This window comes from Lindgomyces ingoldianus (assembly GCF_010093535.1).
Source record: "Lindgomyces ingoldianus strain ATCC 200398 unplaced genomic scaffold BDR25scaffold_62, whole genome shotgun sequence".
NCBI classification, from domain to species: Eukaryota; Fungi; Ascomycota; class Dothideomycetes; order Pleosporales; family Lindgomycetaceae; genus Lindgomyces; species Lindgomyces ingoldianus.
Genome location: NW_022985223.1, coordinates 26,184 through 44,659, shown reverse-complemented (window position 1 = coordinate 44,659; position 18,476 = coordinate 26,184). Strand labels below are relative to the sequence as shown.

Below are 18,476 nucleotides of genomic sequence, written 5' to 3'. Positions count from 1 at the left end.
CTCCGGAGAGCATGTCGCAATTCATGGATGCTTTGTTGTCAAGCCATTCGACCTTCCATTGGCGCTAGTCCAAATGCAGAAAGGTTCCACTCCCACCCCATTGTCTGAATTCAGATGGAAAGCATCCTCGCTATTCTTACATCAGCATTCCACACGGTTCCAATAAATCCCCATAAGTTGAGTCTAATCTTTTGTCTTCTGCTCGAACCAACCTCAGTCAGAGTCCATGAGGACTATATAAGGATTCGAGCGACACCTAAGCAATATTGTCCCTCTGTTATCCACCTCGGAAGCAAGGAGTCGAGTCTCTTTGCATGCGCTTATGTCGTCGAATGGGTACTGATTGGGAAGTGGCCGGAAACAAACTTCCTGTGGCGTGAGGGGCACGACGAACGGCCCAGTCAACCTGCGTCTTGGGCTAAGGGACGACGTCGCATTGTTTTGTTCTTGTCCTAAACACCTTCCAAGTCTTCCATTCATCGTAGTTCCATCAACACTTATCTTTGCAAGATATCACTACATATCGCTATGGCTCTAAGCTTCTGGCCTACGGCAGGCCTCGTTTCATTCGCAAGCTACCTCCTCTTCTGTCGAAGCCTTCGCTATCTTCGACGAGACAAGAGACATCGAGATTATCCCTACAAGACAAGAGAGGATTTCTCTAGGATGACGACTCAGCATGCCTTTGAGATCTGCAAATACTGCATTTCGCTTGAATTCCCCTTCACTATTGAGAAAGCTCTGCAATTCGCGCTGTTCAGGTACGCAGTCTTTGTTTAGTCTTATGTGTTTTCCTGGAATATCACTTTACGTTTCTTGACATTCTTCTTTAAAAAGCAAGCTAATGGCCTTCTATCTCTTACGTCATTTCTTACGCTTGTCTCTAGATTTGTCCAGCCTGGGGCGAGAGCGAATTCACACTTGGCATCCCTTCGCTCTACTATAGTGCCTCCATCTTAGAACATTTTAGAAATCTGACCTTAACACCACAGAACATACGGCATTCCCACCATAAGCAAGCTCCTCTGTGAAACGCGCCAGCTGTCCGAGGTTCAATATGCGCCAAGAGTATTTCCTCCCCACCGCGTCCTACATCTTTGAGTGGGCACTGACTTTACCCCAGCGCTATGCCGATACATCAATCCTCATCACAGAGTTCCTGTCACATGCACCGGAATCCGACCGAGCCAACTCCGCCATAGCTCGAATGAACTTCTTGCATGGTATGTATCAGAAGTCCGGCAAGATCAGCAACGACGACTTGTTGTACACACTATCTCTCTTTATACTAGAAGTGGAACGTTGGGTAAGAATGTATGAGTGGCGAGCGTTTACTCCAATGGAGTTGTGTGCTTTGTTAGTCCTCCATGTCTCCTCTGTTTAGATTAAGCTTACCACGTTTCAGCGGGACTCTTTGGAAATCGATCGGCGATGCAATGGGAATAACTTGGGAAGCCCTTGCTAACGGACAATCTGGTTTCAAGGACGGTCTCCAGTTTGTCGAGGACCTGCGCTTGTGGTCAGATGCCTACGAGAAGCGGAATATGGTACCAAACAAGTGGAATCATCAGCTCGCAGAAGAGACAATCGCCATCTTACTCTGCAACGCCCCGCGATCCATGAAGCCAGCCGGTAAACAAGCCGTTGTCACGCTTATGGATGAGAGATTGAGGAGGGCTATGATGTGTGCCACGACCCTCCCCGATGAGCATATCTTTGCTAATTTAAATTTAAGCTACGACGATCCACCAAGTTTCTACCCATCTCTCGTATCCCTCACTTTAACAACCCGCAAGCTCTTCATCCACTACCTCCTCCCTCCACGACCATATTCCATGCGCTTTAAGACAATTACGGACGACCCTGATCCAAATACCGGTCGTTACCATCAAATAATTTACGAAGCCGAGCCTTGGTAAGAATTCTGAATTGTTCTCACGTCTAACTGACCTTTTTTACTAACATGACCAGGTATGTCCCCGCAACATTATCCTATCGCTTCAACCTTGCAGCGTGGACTCGCTGGGCCCTTGGACGCCCATTTCCGGACGGGAAGAACTTCAAACCGCAAGGTTATCACATTTTTGAGCTTGGACCTGAGAAGCTAGAGAGTAAGGGGCAGGATGAGTGTAAGGCAACGAGGGAAAGACTCATGGCTAGCGGGCGGGGTGGATGTCCCTTCAGTTTTCGCAAAGCATGAATATCGGTCAGTAGGAAGCAACTGCGCTGTGAGCTGGTGGATACGAAAGGAGGCAGACAGAAATACCACGAAGTCTAAATAACCGAACACAAGTACTTCAACATAACAGCCGATAAAATTCTCACCATTCAAATCAACTTCACTCCACCCTCCTTTTCCTCTTCAACAGACTACTCTTCAACCCCACGAATATCTGCCAATTCCTCATATCATTCGTAGGAATCGGGCGGACCCGGGCGACTATGGTGTCTACACCAGATGAACCCGAATTTTGATCCAGAGTAGTGAGAGAAAGTCTCTTACCCAGGTTTCATGATGCACTTGTTAGCTGCGTTAAATCTGAGGTTTCGAAAGTCTGGACTAGAAGAAAAGTGTAGTTTGTAGCCGTCAGGGGACCGAGGAGCAATATGTCCGTTTGAAAGTTCGTAAAGCAGCTAACAAGCAAACCTATGTCGCAGAAAGACTCTCTGGAACACACACAATCCTTACGTGAACCTCAAGGCCCGCCCATAGCCGCTTCATCTCGGCATCCAGCTCTGTCGCCTGGGGGTATTTGGGAAGACTCTTGAGCTTTGATCGTTTCCTATTCATGAAGAGTGTGTCGAATCTTGAGAAATAGGCATTTGCATTTTAAGCGGCGAGTCTAACCGTACAAATTTCCACCGGCGTTGCGCAATCCGCTAGCCCTGGGTTTCCCTCTGCGTTTGGTAGGAGATCAAGATCAACCCGTTCTAGAAGGCCTCGAGATGTTCTTCTAGTTGCTAGGTTGTCTTATGAGAAGTATAGAGAGCTTAAAGGTGGTTGAGTAGGAAACGGCGGGAAGTGCAGAGATTTTTCACTCAAGGCCTGAATCTGATTCGGAGGTCAATAGTGTGCTGCGGGTCAATCATTGCTAGAAGAAAGGATGTATATGTGAGTCGGAAATTGACGAACCAAAGATATTACTTGCCAATTCTACGATCAAGAAGTACTCACTGCTCACCTGGTAGTCTTCGAAGCCAACATATGCCTTGCATCCCGAAAGATGCTGTAACACTATGCATGAATTTCTTATAGTGACAATGAGGAGCCAAAAACAATGGGTATTCAATGAGAATTAGAAGAGACCACAAAGGTATGCAACCAAATTTGTTGGAAAGTCTTTTGGCAGACGATCAATCTGCACTAGTGAACTGTGTAACCTCTTGCATTTATAGCATTAAGGTAGAGCTTCCTAATAGGCGCTCCCAAATCGAGCCTTAGAATGTTCCTCCATTTGAGCAACTGCAACTTGAACGCCAATGCAATCGCCCAAAAGTCGACCATGCAGTAGGGAATGGCTCAGATCTTCTCTTCAGCCACCATGTTGGCCGCTTAGCCACATTACCAGTGGAAAACATACCGAATAAAGAATACTACATTCTCATTTCTTCGCTAATCTGGGCGAAGCGATCCCTGAAGCTCAAGTTACACAAAAATAATCATCCCATGCTTTCAGGTCGCATTCCTCTCTTCCCTTGGCATGTGCGTTAGAGCTCTAGGCCTCTTACAAGCTGGGAATAGGATGAGTATAGCATGTTGTCGCCTACGGACATTGGCTAGATAGTGACCTTTGGAGCGTTTAGCTAGAGCTCGGGGGAAGGGCTAAGTGGATACAGGTTCCAGGACTTAACCAAACCCTATCATGCTCCATCGTGTGTGCCATCATACAATACATGAGCAACCCCAGTTAGCTAAAATTTTCAGATCTCTTCCAGGGCCGACGGCGGTTGAGTTCAGGTGCCAGCTGACTCGAACACCCGAGTCGAGATATTTTGTAAAGCCGTGGAAAGGCAGATTCGATCCGACAAAACATCTGGGCTCAAATATAAAAGTTAAAAAAAAGGCTTCGTTATTCCACTGGTGATCTTAGAGTTTATATTTGCTATTGTTGATGCGTAGGACGATCATGATATAAGTAGAGCGACGATTGAGAGGCCTGGCCATGAAGGGTCCTTCACAATAGACCTGGACATTCGCGGGCATAGCGCCTAGTGACAAGACACCGTCAAGGACTTGCCCCATTTATCCGAAACTTGAATTCTTTATTGAGGTTTACGTGTTTAACAAACGTTGTTAAGTGAGATCAGCAGAGTTGTGGCATCTTCGGTGGACCTCGGCTCTTGTGGCACCCCGGCCCAGATCCTCCAACTGCAACAACAAACTGCGGCGTTGCTTATATGCTCGGGTGCAGCGTCATGGAAACATGTCGAAGGACGGACCTTTTGCTCTTGATATTTATCTCGTCTTAATACTCCGCTGTTGACATCGTTCCACCCTGACCATGTCGTCTACCCCCATTGTACCCTTCTCAGAGCCTCCCTATCTCGCTGGCCTCCCATCTCCATATTACAAGCCAACGCATTTGAAATGGCAAAAAGCCTGTCGAAAGTTCATACAAAATAATCTGCTGGAGAATGCTTTGGAATGGGATACCGCCGAAACGTTGCCTGAACATGTCTTCGACACCTTTGCGAAAGCGGGGATGCTGATTCCATCCCTACCCGCTCCATTGCCTGTAGAATGGCTCAAGAGACTGGGGATCCATGAGATATTGGGAGTGTTGAAGGTCGAAGACTTTGACTACATCCATACCATGATCTACTGCGATGAGGTAGGTTGCTGAAATACCTGTGCTTCCGGAAAGCTGACAGTGGTGCATGTAGATGGCGCGCTCCGGACTGGCAGGTCCCTCGGGCTCTCTCACAACCGGGATCTCGTTTGGTGTACCTCCAATCCTCAAATACGGCAATAAGCAGCTACAAGAGCGCCTTCTGCCCGAGCTTTTGACGGGCAAGAAGCGGACATGTATCGCCATTACCGAGCCCAGTGCTGGTTCTGACGTGGCAAATATTTCCACTACCGCAACGAAGACACCAGACGGGAAACACTACATAATCAATGGCACGAAAAAGTGGATTACCAACGGTATCTGGGCTGAGTACTCCTCTATGGCAGTACGAACTGGGGGGCCAGGGCCTTCTGGCCTCTCCATGGTTGTTGTGCCATTGAAGGGATATCCGGGCGTCACCATGCGAAGATTGAAAGTCGGTGGTCAAGTCTCAGCTGGCACTACCTTCATTGAACTTGACGATGTCAAGGTGCCAGTGGAGAATCTAATCGGTCAGGAGGGCATGGGCATGAAGTACATCATGACCAACTTCAACCACGAGCGCCTCACTATCGCTATTGGTGCAACACGATCAGCTCGCGTCGCACTGGCAGCTGCCATGGAGTATGTTCTCAAGCGTGAGGCGTTCGGAAAGACTCTTGTCGAGCAGCCTGTTGTGAGACACCGCCTGGCCAAATGTGGCGCTTTGCTGGAGAGCCAATGGGCTTGGGTCGAGCAATTCGTGTACCAGATGACCCAATTACCCAAGGAGACCGCTGACATCGAGCTTGGTGGTCTCACTGCGATGGTCAAAGCCCAATCAGGCATTGTTCTGAATGAGTGCGCACAATGCGCAGTACTACTGTTTGGTGGAAACGGTTACACGAGATCAGGGCAGGGTGAATTGGTCGAGCGTAAGTTTCTCCGCAAGCCACTCCTCTCTCTACAGCAGCCCTTTTCGTTTTCGTATTCTCATCCGGCCAAATAGCGCTCCGTCCGATGTATGTCTGACTGACGTTCGTTTTCAGGAATATACCGAGAGGCGCCCGGCGTGCGCATTCCGGGAGGGTCAGAGGATGTTTTGCTGGATCTTGGCGTCCGTCAGCTCGTCAAGAACTTCAAGAACAAAACAAAAGCCATGGAGCGTCCAAAAGGTTCTTCAAAACTGTAAATCCTCCTATCAAAAAGCGAATCGGATTTTTTCCTGTACTATACGGAAAATCACATCGGCCACCGCGTGAAATTTTGAGAGTTTCTGGCATATTTTGTAGTGCCAAGAGGCTTAAATTCATTTACCCTTTTCTCTGTGGAACTTTAACGCTCGTATGTGCATAAATTGCAGGCCCAGCGCGATGGTTTCGTTCTTTTATACTAAGAATAGGTTCGTAATTGGTCGTTTTAAGCCGATCTGCCACTCATATGTAATGTTTTCGGTTAGTTCGTATTTCGTAAAGTACTGGGTCAAGTATAAATGAATCTGCATTTCCTAGCAGAAACGTCTATACTGCGTATCAGATATTCTTGTCTCTATTTTCTGCATAGTTTCAGCCTGTTTATCATGAAGTCCTTCGTTGTCATCGCTGCTGCGCTTGTCTCTTTGGCAGTCGCCAATCCAGTGGCAAACCCGGTTGGTGAAGTCGTTGGAAATTGCTTCTGCAAACCACCAATATGTCCGATGAGCTTGATCGCTGTAAGCTATTGCTAAAAGTATGCAGATATATTCTTCAGCTGACGTTCATCCAGGAGTGCGAATGCAAGAACTCTGCCGCGGAGGCATGCTATCAATCCTACCTTGCGAAGGGGATCAAGTGCCCCAAGCCAACTCCTCAGGTCCGCTGATGTCTGAATTTACTCACGCCCACATGTTCATACTCCCCAACATTTCCCTCTTGAAAATATGAGTCATATGAGCTCCTTTGCCACAGACCAAATCATTCATACAATCCCACCTTTCAAGTCCTCTTTGTTCAAGGTTTAGTCAAATCCATACTAATTGAAATTAGGTTTGCGGAATCATTGCCCGAGACCCCATTGCCAAACCCACAACCACCGCTACCCCAGTCCCCACCGTCTTGCCAATTGGACCCCGTTGCGGTGGCTTCGCCGGCTTGCCCTGTCCCGATGGCTTGAAATGCGTAGATGACCCGCGCGACGACTGCGATCCCAAGCACGGCGGCGCTGACTGTATTGGCGTCTGTGTTGGACCCAGGATTGCGTGTGGAGGCTTAAAAGGATTGAGTTGTCCCACGAATTATACCTGTATTGATGATCCTACGGATGGATGTGATCCGGCCAAGGGCGGAGCGGATTGTGGCGGAATTTGTATTTGGAGTGGGGGGATTTTGGAGGCTTGAGAGTTAGATATGCTAGAAGGGAGAGGAAGAGGAATGATGTGTGGGTGCAGTGTAAGGTCTATAAAAAGTCAACATTTTTGCAATACGCTTTCAACGTTTTATCTTCGCAAGGGTGAATTTATCCTCCGTTTTGCTAAAGACAGCCATGCTAATAGTTGTATAAACTGCATTCAAAGCTCTATGCGAACCCGCAATCGAAATTCGTCAAGCTCTGTCCAATCAATTATTTTTATGCAATAGGGATCTTTATTAAGGTATAAAATAATCTTCTAGAAGACCCGAGCCTTGCGCGATCAACCATGCATGCATATGCAATCTGAAATTAAGATAACTCTAGCAGATAGTCGAGAGCGACAGCCCTTCTTTCAACTTGCTTCCTTCCCCGACTACTCCAGTACTGCTATTTGGGAGAATGGGCAACTCATCCACCCCCATTCTCCGTATCTAAACTCCATTCAAAAGACAGGCAAACTTCACCGCAAACCCTACTCTACCTTTCAACCCATGCTTCGATCCGCATGTGCAACCCATAACCCGTCTTTGCCTAAACGGCCCAACGGCCCTCACCCTCCGTTCCCAAACTAGCAACACTTACTCTAAACTCACGAGACAAGCTTTCCGCTTATATATTTCCCGCGCCCGAACCTGGAGACCTTAACAAACCATCATGATTCCGGTAAGGTGATCGAACGTTTTCTAGAAACGTTGGATAAATCGTCCGAGGCTATGGCAAATCGTGGTAAATCATTGCATGGAGTTATTGCCTAGGTGGAGGGAATTGTAGAGTTTAATGAATATTTGTTTGTGTCATTCGACGGGATAGGATGGGGGAGAGTGGGCGGAATGTCGTTTTGATGATGGTGCTCCGTTGCGGTTTGGGTGTTGGTGCTTGTGGGCTGGATGGGCGGTAGGTTTGATGATATAAAGGTGGGTGTGAAGACATTATTCTTCAGACGCTTGTTGGCTCGACGGGTTCTACTATACTGAAGATCACCCACTTTACAAATGCTGTCCATACTAACCCTCCTCTTCCTCCCCTCCGCTCTAGCATACAACAATCACCCCTCCCATTCTCTAGCTGACCTCCCTATAACCCGCCGGGGCTCGACTCTCTACCTCGATCAAAAAAAATGGACCGCCTCCGGCGCAAATGTATACTGGCTCGGCCTGGATGAAAACGTGATCCCTCCTTCCGGCGAACCCTTCTACGCACCTTACAACGCGTCATATCCAACGAAAGGCCGCATCACCGAAGTGATGACTACGGTTAATGTAATGGGTGCAAGGACGATCAGGAGTCAGACGATGGGAGTGAGTGTGGGGAATCCTTTGAGTGTGATGCCGAAGCTGGGAGAGGTCAATGAGAGAGCGTTTGAAAGTATGGATTGGGCAGTTTTTCAAGCTAGGAAGTATGATTTAAGGATTTTTGCACCTCTCGTAAGTTTGGCTTGGAGGTAGAGGAGAATAGACAGACCTGAAGAGAAGAAAGTCGCTGATTAGCGGTAGACTGACAACTATGATTATTACCATGGTGGAAAGTTTGTGTTTCTAAGGTGGAGGGGGATTGACATTGGCAGCAGTGGAAATATGTGAGTATCTACTTTCGTTCAATCGATATCCTATACTTGGGCAAGAGTTGAGAGATGTTGGGTATTGGGACACACGACGGGACATAGCCAGGATATGGATAGAAACAAGTATCCTCCTACCGATCTCTAAAATCCCAGCAAGGAGTTTAGCTCCATCTGGCCATTCCTCATGGGCCACGATAAAATGCTGCATGTCTCGTAGATCATCATAGAAGAATACCTGAGTAAATCTGGAAAGGGGGATTTGTCAAAAGGCTTTGTACTGACTTGACGCAGAGATCCAAAAGTGCAAGCGTTCTACACCAACAGAACAATTATCGATGACTTCAAAAACTACATCAAGGTCATCTTGACACATAGAAACCAGTACACAAACGTACGAATGACACCCAATAATTGACAATGCTGACACATTCAGTTGACTTATGCTGAAGACCCCACGATATTTGCATATGAGACTGGAAATGAACTCGGCGGTCCGACATTCGGAGACAAAAATGTCCCAGTGGAATGGACGAAAGAGATTACACAATACGTCAAAGAACTTGCACCTACGAAGCTAGCCGTAGACGGAACGTACGGGATTAACTCGGCCCATTTGAGCATATCCAGCGTCGACATCTTCTCCGACCATTTCTATCCGATGGACGTTAGTAAGCTCTCGAAAGGAGTAGAAGCTGTCGGAACCGTAGACAAAGTTTACTTCGCGGCCGAGTATGGATGGACCCCTCAATCTCAGAAGATCTCATCTATGGACGATTTCTTTACATGGATCGAGAACCAGCAGAACAAGAGCAGGCCGATCATCGCAGGAGGTGAGTTGTTTGTTCGCGGAGATTGTGAAGAATGCATGGAAGATTTTCTTCGTCTCACCGTATTCCGAACACTCCGAGCGCTCGTATTCCGCACACCAAAACTAAGTGGCTAATATCACGTAGACCACTTCTGGAGTCTTTTCATGCATAACGTTCCAGACTGCTCAGCCTTTGTCGAACACAATGTAAGTGTCTCAAGCCACACCTGGTCAGGCCAACTTCCGGGTACCGGTAGCTAATATCGGCTTCGAAACTAACAGGATGGGTTCACGTTGCAATATGGCAACCCGAAAAATCCAGCCAATTACACAGAACAAATTTCTAAGATTCGACAGCATCTGTTCCAAATGCAGGGCCAGGTCGTCGGTGCGGCATTACCTCCAGCGCCATGTCCGGGGAAGCAATGAAATCAGGTACCCGGATTGGAGCTGGAGTGCAGGATCCGGGGTAGACGTGAGGTGGTGTGAGAGGTCGCGCTCGTCTAAAAAGTACTTTTCTTTTGTCCAATGAAACCTCCAAGGTAGGGAGATGAAACGAAGAATCCTCCCTGGATAGACTTACCTCAAGGAGAGGGCCTCACATACGCCACCCGCAAGCCCGATTATGCCCCTTGAGGACATCAAGGTGTTGGAGTTGAAGATTAAGGATGAGGACATGACAACAAAGCCGCGTTTTCCCGACCACATCCTTGTCTGAAATGTTTCCTCCTCCGACTATTCCCCACGATGCATCAAAATAGCACCCTACCCCAAATGAGACTAGCTACCCTCCTTCACAAGGATGCTGCTTCAGAAGGAAAAGAATTACTTCAGGTTTTGTCGATTAATAAAATGCGACTAGAGGTTGGAAAGAAAGTCCGCTAATGAGTCATCAAACTCTATCGCAGTCTGGATTCATGATTTGCTACATCGCCAATCCATTCAATTTGATCCTGTAACCTTTCAAAGAAATTGCACTCTAAGATACTTGTAGGTTCGGAGTCTGGACGCGAGGTCCTATTTTGTTAAGGTGGGTCGGTGAAACACCTAACCACGTAAGACGCAATTCGACTTGATGCGCATCGGCGATAGCTTGACTCGACTTGCGCTGCACACATACGAAGAAACGTGGCAGGATGTGATTTTGAACAGAGCCTCGAATTGGCTTCACAGTCTCTTTTAATCCAGCTACAAGCTTCAGAGATGAAACTTCATTGCAAGTGTTCCATGGTAAGCCCGAATTTGTTGTTGATATGATACTGTCGGAAATAGTGAGATGCTGGACCTCACCTCCGTGATCGGAACCCCGATGTGTCAGGATGGATGTAGTCTCGTGCCCCCTGTAAGACTCTGTGCATGTTATCTCAAATCTGCAGGCTGAGATGAGTCTCGACAATCGACTCCACAATGCAGCAGGCAGTTCGGCCGCGGATCGTTGTCGATGCAGCCATTTGCAGGGAATAATTAAGGCCCTCTCCTCCACGGCGATGCAGAACGCCGATTTAATAGAGCGTCTGAAGCGTTACACGGGAGAAGGCTGAAGCTAAAGTCCGAGTCTTCACCGTGAGAACGTCAACGCCCCTCCCCGCAAAATCTCAACACCAGGGTGTTCTGGAGATCGGCGTGGTCAGCCCCACACGTTCCCGCTCGCTTGCTTCGAAATTGTTGGTGTTTTTGAATCGACGCCGTACTTCTCTCCGTACCTGGCATGCCCAATGCCCGGTATGAATGCCGAGAGATAAGGGTTCAACAGTTTTTTTACGGTCAGCGCATGTCATTTCAGCGTTCTTTGAGGCATTGGATGGAGAAGCTTGCGGAGTGGTCAGCTCTTATTGTCAGGTGCCGTTTGAAGAGGGAGGAAGAGGATAGCAGCGGAATTTACTGCGCCCCGCTAGAGCTGAGTACGTAGTCCTATTGGACCCGGGGCGTCCACCGCTCTTGGAAGCTTGGAGGGAAAAGGCCGCAATTCTGTCGACGCGTTGACTGTCTGCCGGCTAGCATCTCGGCTGTGGGCCATTGGTGCTGGCGTCGTTGTTGTCAAAGTACACGATTCGAGACCAATCGTGTTGCAGATGGGATATCCATATCCGGCAGAAGTTTTAAGAGCAGGTCGCCGCTGCCGCTAGACTACTGGCGGAGCGTGTGCAGCGTCTGGCAGGCAAAAAATGGTTGACTGTCTACGGAGGATTATGAAAGGGTAGTCCCAGCAGTGAACAGCCCTTGGCTCGCAACCACCCATTCAGGACTGTTTGACGTAGAAAGCTGTCCTGCATAATCAGTAGGCAACGCCCTTCTACCGCGGCACAGCGTTGGGTGCAGCTGAGATGAGCGCGCTGAATTCCGCACGGGCGAGCTGCTGACGTCGGGCAACGCGGTGTACTGCACTCTTCCGGTAGCTTAGTCCCGAGCACATCCGAGAATGACCGTCGCCTCCAACGCCAAGAGGCGAAAGCGCCGATGATCCGAATCTGGGGCCTGGGGAACGCACTAGTCATCCCCACTGGAGACGAGGCCTGTCATGAGGGATAATCGTAGTCGAGTGCATCGCGAGCCGCGTGAATGGCCCAAGCCTCGATTAGGCCTCACCTGAATTCTACCATGGCGAAATTGGGACCCGTACATAATCTTCCCCTTGCCCCCCTGTGCCCCTCGCGTGCCCGGTCTTGATACCTCTCAACTCCACTCCTCCCCATTAATAGGATCCCGCCCAAAGAACCCTTCCCCACAAGACGACAGCAGTGTGTAACTATGTCCGAATGCTCAGCATCGCTCTCTGACCAGCAAGAGACTCAACCACCGAAGCGCAAGGCCGCACAAGCAGGACTCGATGGAAACACCACCGGACGTTCAGTAAAGAGAAGGGCTTCAAAGGCATGTCAATGCTGTCGAGCACGCAAAGTCAGATGCAACGTCACCGAACATGGAGCGCCGTGCACGAATTGCAGACTGGACGAGGTGGAATGCATTGTGTCAGAAAGCAGGAGAAAAAAGTCAGTATCCGACGGGCCCTTTACCGAAGCTCCATCTTTCCGCCGAATGCTCGCATCGAGAGAGAAAAACATGTCGTCATGCGAGTGTCGGCCCTTTCCCACCAGCCAGCCACTTACAGTGCGTTGGTCCTGTCACGGCGGTCTGGATTATTTCCTTGGCCGTGAAATTGCCGGCTATATTATCATCACACTTTTTGGGCACCATTTTACAGATGACTGACGTTATGGCAGGAAATGGACCAAGGACGACGACAACCACGCAGGCGAAAATACTTCGTCGGTCTCGAGTGTGAATCGCAAGCTCGCTTCGCGCGAGGCCCTTGACAGCATCCAGAACCTCACCTCAGCCTCATCGCGAAGGTCACATGAGGCAGAACCGCGGCTTGACGAACATGTGCCACATTCCATCTGTGCGTCCGACCACCCGGCAACAGAACACGGACTGCGTTTCGTCTTCTTGAATCACATGCGCTGACAATCTGACCAGATCAAACCCATGGCTCTCGCTTGAACTCCATCAACAGCTTCTCAGAGCTGCACCGGCGTCTTTCCGTCAATTCACAAGCAACTACCAATGGATTGCCAATCATGCCATTTGCGTCCTTTACCGGCGATGCCCGGACGCCATTTTATGGCAATGTTGGTCCCAAGACTTCCACTGTAGCTGACTTGCCGCTCTACATCAAACCCCTGCCAGCGCGCATTGGCCCCGATGAAGTTGCCTATTTGGAAAAGAAGGGCGCATTGACAGTGCCCAAGTCCACCCTCCGCAATGAGATGCTACGGGCGTACGTTGAGTTCGTGCATCCGTACATGCCACTTTTGGACCTGCATGACTTCCTACCAATCGTTGATCGGCCGGACGGGAGCCTCGGTAAAGCCAGCTTGATTTTGTTCCAAGCCGTCATGTTCGCCGGCTCGGCCTTTGTCGATATGCGGCATTTGCGGAATGCAGGCTATGCCACACGCAAGGAAGCTCGCAAAGACTTTTTTCAGAAGACAAGGGTGAGTTCAATTTTATCTTTGTGCTTGGCACTTCTTGGCCGAACTCGGTACAAACCACCTCGTACGCAGCTTGGCAAGATCACACCCAGATTGTCTGTGGTTTGAAATCCACCTTGAGATTGCATGTGAATTTGCGGGAAATATCTGGCTGCCCATAACAGCCCAAGTAACCCTGCTAACCATTTCTATCTAGCTTCTGTACGACTTCGACTATGAGTCCGATCGTGTCTCTCTAGTCCAATCCCTGCTTCTCCTGACGTACTACTACGAGACTCCAGATGACCAGAAAGACACATGGCATTGGATGGGCGTGGCGACATCCGTCGCACACACCATTGGGCTCCATCGTAATCCAGACAAGACGAATATGGACACGAAGCGCACCCGTCTCTGGAAACGCATCTGGTGGTCAACTTACATGCGAGATCGTCTCATTGCTCTAGGAATGCGTCGACCGACCAGGATCAAGACTGAAGACTTCGATGTCCCCATGTTGACTTTGGATGATTTCGAGCTTGCTCCAATCCCGGATACAGTGACTTGTCTCCCGCCAGATTGCCGCGTAGCATTCAACGTCAAGATGCAGCGTGAGCTCGCTATAATGTGCATTGAGAAAGCCAAATTATGTCTTTGCATCTCCCACGTGCTCTCTAAACAATACTGCGTGTTGAATAACAACCAAGGCCTGATGAACGACCGCACAACGATGATGCTACTCCCTAAGAAATTGGACCCGGAGACGGGAGAGGTCAAGGCCTGTGACGAGGAGTTGCAGAAATGGGTCAATGAACTACCGGAGGAAGCCAAATACACGGACAAGTTGACGGGTGAGAATGCGCTAGATTTGCACAGAGCATTGCTTCATATGGTTTTCTTCACGACGCTCTCCGCGCTCCACCGGCCGCAAGTCCTTCCGTCATCCCACACCGCACCAACTCCTACCGACGCGAAACAAGGCCTTGGCCACGACTTTCTCGACGTCTCTCGCCGGAACGTACGTCGGGCTGCGTCTGCCATTACCTCAATAGCTCAGCGTTTAGATTCGGCTAACCTTGTCAAATTCCTGCCCACAACCGGTGTCACGGTGCTACTTCCAGCCATCATCATCCACTTGCTGGACATCAAGGCTCCCGAGGAAGAAACCCGACGCTCTAGTCTCCGCGGCTTCTGCCAGTGCATGGCTGTGATGGGCAAACTCCGCGACTTGTACGCCGCCGCCGACTACAGCACCGCATTCCTCGAAGCCGCAATCCGGAAAGCCGGGATCCACATCGCCCCTATGCAGCAACAACCGCTGGCCAAACCATCGCCAGTAACTACGGTCGAAGATCTCGTCGACGCGGGCAGGCGACTCGATTTGGCTCACGATACCCCTACTTCTCAGCATCTTGCAGATGCAACTCGGACGACATTAACACCACCCCCGGACAACGGAACAACGAACATGACACTACTAGAGAAGATATCCGGACCACCAGGCGCACCAGGGGCCAACGTCACCGACGAAGAGGTTGCTCGACGATTAGAATCCTTCCTGGCCTCCACACCACCAGAATCCGACCACGACCACGACAATCTCGACGCCATCACCATCTCACAAGACTCGGACGGGCATTCCCATACCCACTCCCACCACATCCCCACCACAAACTCTCACCCTCATACCCATACCCTCGCCCATGCCCACCTAAATCACGCCCTTAAATCTACCTCCGAACTCAACTACACCGGCTTCGCATCCGATCTCCCGCCAAACCCATTCAACCATCACCACGACTCCGAAACGCTCTTCTCTAGCCTGCCGATGAACCACGATTTCGACGACGGCGATTTCGACAGTTTGCTGAACTTGGATGCGGTGGGAGAGGCGTTTGCGTGGGATGAGGGTGCCTTGGAGAACGGGTTGCAGATTTCTGGGGAGATGGGGATGGGGATGGGTGGTGGGGACGCGGATTGGTTTGGTGGTGGGGGCGGTGGGGTTGGAGTGGGGCATCTAAATTTGGGGGAGTAGGTGAGGGGGTAGACAGCAAAGGAGGAGCAGGTAGGGAGAAGAGTGGGGGAGATGGTAGTGTTGGAAGAATGGTGAACCAGAGAAGTGGCTTCTCTTCGTTTCGTTTCTTTTGGGCGGAAAAGTTTCTTCTTGTTGCTTTGGAACCTTTTTCTTCCCGTCCTATTTTGCGGTGCGATACATGCATGCGAAGATATCCACGTTTTATTTGCGCTTTTGATCTATCACAAGAGCGATTTCTTCATCTTCATTATTCCTTAATATGATAAGCTGAATGGGGGTAGTATTGGTTTGCTTCTGTTTCCGCTTGTATTTCCAAGGCCAAAAGACGATATGACAGCGGAGTGGGTAATAGACGATCTGAGTATGATCGATTTCTCTTGATCGAAGAACATAGGAACGAAGACACGAATTAATTAAGCTCAAATATCCCACAATCACTTCTCCCGTTCTCCAGGCTCCTTTTCTTCCAACTATTATTTGATAATAAGTGCATGCATGGCGCCCCTTTTGCTGCTTTGTTGGTCTGTCCTTCCTCCTTTCAAGCTTCGAGGCACACTCTCCTCGTTTCCTTCCTTCCTTCCTTCCTTCCTTCCTTCCTTCCTTCCTTCCTTCCTTTCTTTCTTTCTTTCTTTCCTTCCTCCCTTCCTCCCTTCCTTCTTTCTTTCCTTCCTTCCTTCCTTCCTTCCTACCCTTCCTACCCTTCCTCTCTCCTTCCTCCTTTCCTTCCTTCCTTCCATTATTCCTACCATCTTCCCCAGCCAACGAATTAAATTTCGAAATGCGGAAGAAAACTAGACCAGATCAGGGTATCTGTTGAAGACAAAGGCCACCCTCCCACCTTCACCCATGTAACCAACATTACCAGCACTATTTCGCTTCAACTATCCCCATCGGCTCCAGCCTTCGCGTATCGCGTGCATCCCAAAACGCAAAATTCCCTGGCCAGCAACTCTAGTTCGACTAAGCAATCGTGCAGGAGGCCAGCCCGACATCGTTTCGTTTAGCCCAACTAAGATACATGCAGGATTCAGGGACTAAATTAGAGAGGAAAGGAAAGAAAATGGCGATTCCACGGTTGTTGAAATCCGGGGGAACGCCACAAACACAAGCGCCCGATAACGGTCGGGGATTGATTACCCGCGGAAATTCGAGAGAGGGGGGATCCTTTTTGAAAATGTAGATTACAGGCAAAGAGATGGATGGGAAATGATACGAGGAATAAAAGTTTTGGAAAAGGACGAGTTTTCGGAGTAAAAGAAGGCCTTGGAGTAAAGTAGTGGGAATATGCCTAACCAGGTAGTTCCGCTCCATTCCTCCCTTTGGCTCTGCTACTCTTCTTGCGCCCACCTCTCCTCCCTTACCGGTCTATTCTCTCCCGCCTTCTCCCTCTCCCCGCTAAACTCCCGCTTCCAAGCCCAGTACTCGCCAAGACGAATTTCAGCGTAGCTTGCATAGTCGAAGTCAATCAGTGAGATCTGAGCCTGGATCAGGGCCCAGATGCCCCAATAGAATCCCGGCACGCCGCGGAACTTGTTGACTTGCTCGTATAGCTCGTTGAGCTCTGCGTCCTCGAACGTGCGGTTCTGGTTCAGGTTGAAGCTTCGAAGATACTCTTTCAAGAAGGCACGGCGCACGGAGCGCGTGGGCAGGACGGTGAAGTCGCAATCGAAACCGCCCCACTCTGCGAAGTGGTTTGCGATGTCGAAGGAGGCGGGCGCGGGTGTGGCATACTCGTAGTCAATGAAGGACACTGTTGCAGGGGCCTCAAGGTCGTCAGAATTGCCCGACTGGCTCGAGCGCCGCGATACAGAGGCAGAAGAGGGGATCGGCTGGATGATGACGTTGCCGCTGAGGAGGTCGCAATGGGCAAAGACGAGCGGGTTCGAGGAGCCGACACCTGGCATATCACCGAGCAGCTTCACAAGCCATTCCAGCTCCCGCTGCAGTTGGTCGCGACGGCTCTTCTCCGCCGTCGTGCTGGTAGGCAGAGCAAGCACCCACTTTTGCATAACGGTCCACACATTCGGGATCGGCTTGCCCGGCGTCAATTGTGCCATAGCCTGCAATGAAGCACGTTTATTATTGGGCGTTATTTGCGCTGGAGCAGGACATATGCTGCTGATACTCGATATAGGTAACGTTGCATGCCATTCTCCGAGTCTCTGTGCCACACCGCGCCACACTTCTGGCCGACGCAGGTCGGCTGGCGAACACACGCTGCCTTGAATAAATTTGTAGAGGAGACCGTTGTCGAACCGTGCCAGGAGAGATGGCGCGAGGCCGTGACGGGCGAGGAGGGAGTGGGAGAGGGATTCCTCTGGTTGCGAGCTTCGTCAGAAGAGGGAGTGCAGAAGGGGAGAGATCAGGACTCACTCTCGCGGTCAATTAGGACATCGGTTCCCTTTCCGTAGGCACGAAGTAGAACAGCTTCGTTGTCTATCTCAGTCTCCGAGAGACCCGGGAGCTTATTGATTGCTTTTAGAAGCTGTTCACCGCTAGATCAGCACGACATCCCAATTGCCCCGGTTTACGGCTGTTTCAAAGGCAATGCAACAACTTACCGTGTTCGTGATGCCATCCGTGAATCTGACAAACTTGATAGTGCCCTGCGAGTCTCTCCACTCTGGCCGCAGAGTGAGCACGAGATTCAGAGCCGAGTTGTGGGAATCGGTATTGGTGTACATGAGAGGAATGTACCGTATCGAATCGAACGGATGCGATTCGTTCCCCATGATTTCTGCGCGGTAGGCTTGCGAGCGTGAGCTTTCGCAGTTTTGTGAATAGAAAAGTTGAGGGGTGCCAGATGTCATCGGCGCAGCAAGCATGTGAAACCTGCCCAGGAACACGCGGCTGTCTGGCCGGAAGCTTGAGGGGAAGGTACGTACCAATTGGTTGTAGAAATGGG

General features: G+C 49.9%; 6 protein-coding genes across 6 annotated transcripts; 5 read left to right on the top strand and 1 right to left on the bottom strand.

The window, feature by feature from the left end:
• The first annotated feature begins 152 nt into the window (after nucleotides 1–152).
• On the top strand, nucleotides 153–2,491 carry BDR25DRAFT_298370 (uncharacterized protein). The gene is made up of 6 exons (XM_033689064.1): nucleotides 153–761; nucleotides 993–1,068; nucleotides 1,124–1,356; nucleotides 1,406–1,684; nucleotides 1,736–1,915; nucleotides 1,972–2,491. Exons 1-6 carry the CDS (start codon nucleotides 529–531, stop codon nucleotides 2,198–2,200), a joined length of 1,230 nt encoding a protein of 409 aa, XP_033539976.1. The 5' UTR covers nucleotides 153–528; the 3' UTR covers nucleotides 2,201–2,491.
• A 1,893-nt stretch (nucleotides 2,492–4,384) lies between these two features.
• Nucleotides 4,385–6,170, top strand: BDR25DRAFT_347361 (short-chain specific acyl-CoA dehydrogenase mitochondrial precursor). Its single transcript, XM_033694255.1, has 3 exons — nucleotides 4,385–4,832; nucleotides 4,885–5,743; nucleotides 5,858–6,170. The coding sequence occupies exons 1-3, from the start codon at nucleotides 4,503–4,505 to the stop codon at nucleotides 5,998–6,000; spliced, it is 1,332 nt and encodes a 443-aa protein (XP_033539975.1). The 5' UTR covers nucleotides 4,385–4,502; the 3' UTR covers nucleotides 6,001–6,170.
• A 740-nt stretch (nucleotides 6,171–6,910) lies between these two features.
• On the top strand, nucleotides 6,911–7,183 carry BDR25DRAFT_246289 (uncharacterized protein; the record flags this gene model as incomplete). Its single annotated transcript, XM_033685922.1, has 1 exon — nucleotides 6,911–7,183. A coding segment is annotated over one exon (273 nt), but the record flags the coding sequence as incomplete, so codon positions are not given.
• A 1,005-nt stretch (nucleotides 7,184–8,188) lies between these two features.
• On the top strand, nucleotides 8,189–9,994 carry BDR25DRAFT_320150 (glycoside hydrolase; the record flags this gene model as incomplete). The annotated part of the gene is made up of 6 exons (XM_033691880.1): nucleotides 8,189–8,620; nucleotides 8,690–8,772; nucleotides 9,049–9,148; nucleotides 9,191–9,587; nucleotides 9,711–9,772; nucleotides 9,848–9,994. The coding sequence occupies 6 exons, from the start codon at nucleotides 8,189–8,191 to the stop codon at nucleotides 9,992–9,994; spliced, it is 1,221 nt and encodes a 406-aa protein (XP_033539973.1).
• A 2,184-nt stretch (nucleotides 9,995–12,178) lies between these two features.
• On the top strand, nucleotides 12,179–15,571 carry BDR25DRAFT_347359 (uncharacterized protein; the record flags this gene model as incomplete). Its single annotated transcript, XM_033694254.1, has 4 exons — nucleotides 12,179–12,555; nucleotides 12,787–12,965; nucleotides 13,043–13,560; nucleotides 13,754–15,571. Exons 1-4 carry the CDS (start codon nucleotides 12,314–12,316, stop codon nucleotides 15,569–15,571), a joined length of 2,757 nt encoding a protein of 918 aa, XP_033539972.1. The 5' UTR covers nucleotides 12,179–12,313.
• Nucleotides 15,572–16,899: 1,328 nt separating this feature from the next.
• BDR25DRAFT_246249 (kinase-like protein) lies at nucleotides 16,900–18,303 on the bottom strand (the record flags this gene model as incomplete). Its single annotated transcript, XM_033685920.1, has 3 exons — nucleotides 16,900–17,888; nucleotides 17,945–18,056; nucleotides 18,133–18,303. The coding sequence occupies 3 exons, from the start codon at nucleotides 18,301–18,303 to the stop codon at nucleotides 16,900–16,902; spliced, it is 1,272 nt and encodes a 423-aa protein (XP_033539971.1).
• Nucleotides 18,304–18,476: the final 173 nt, after the last annotated feature.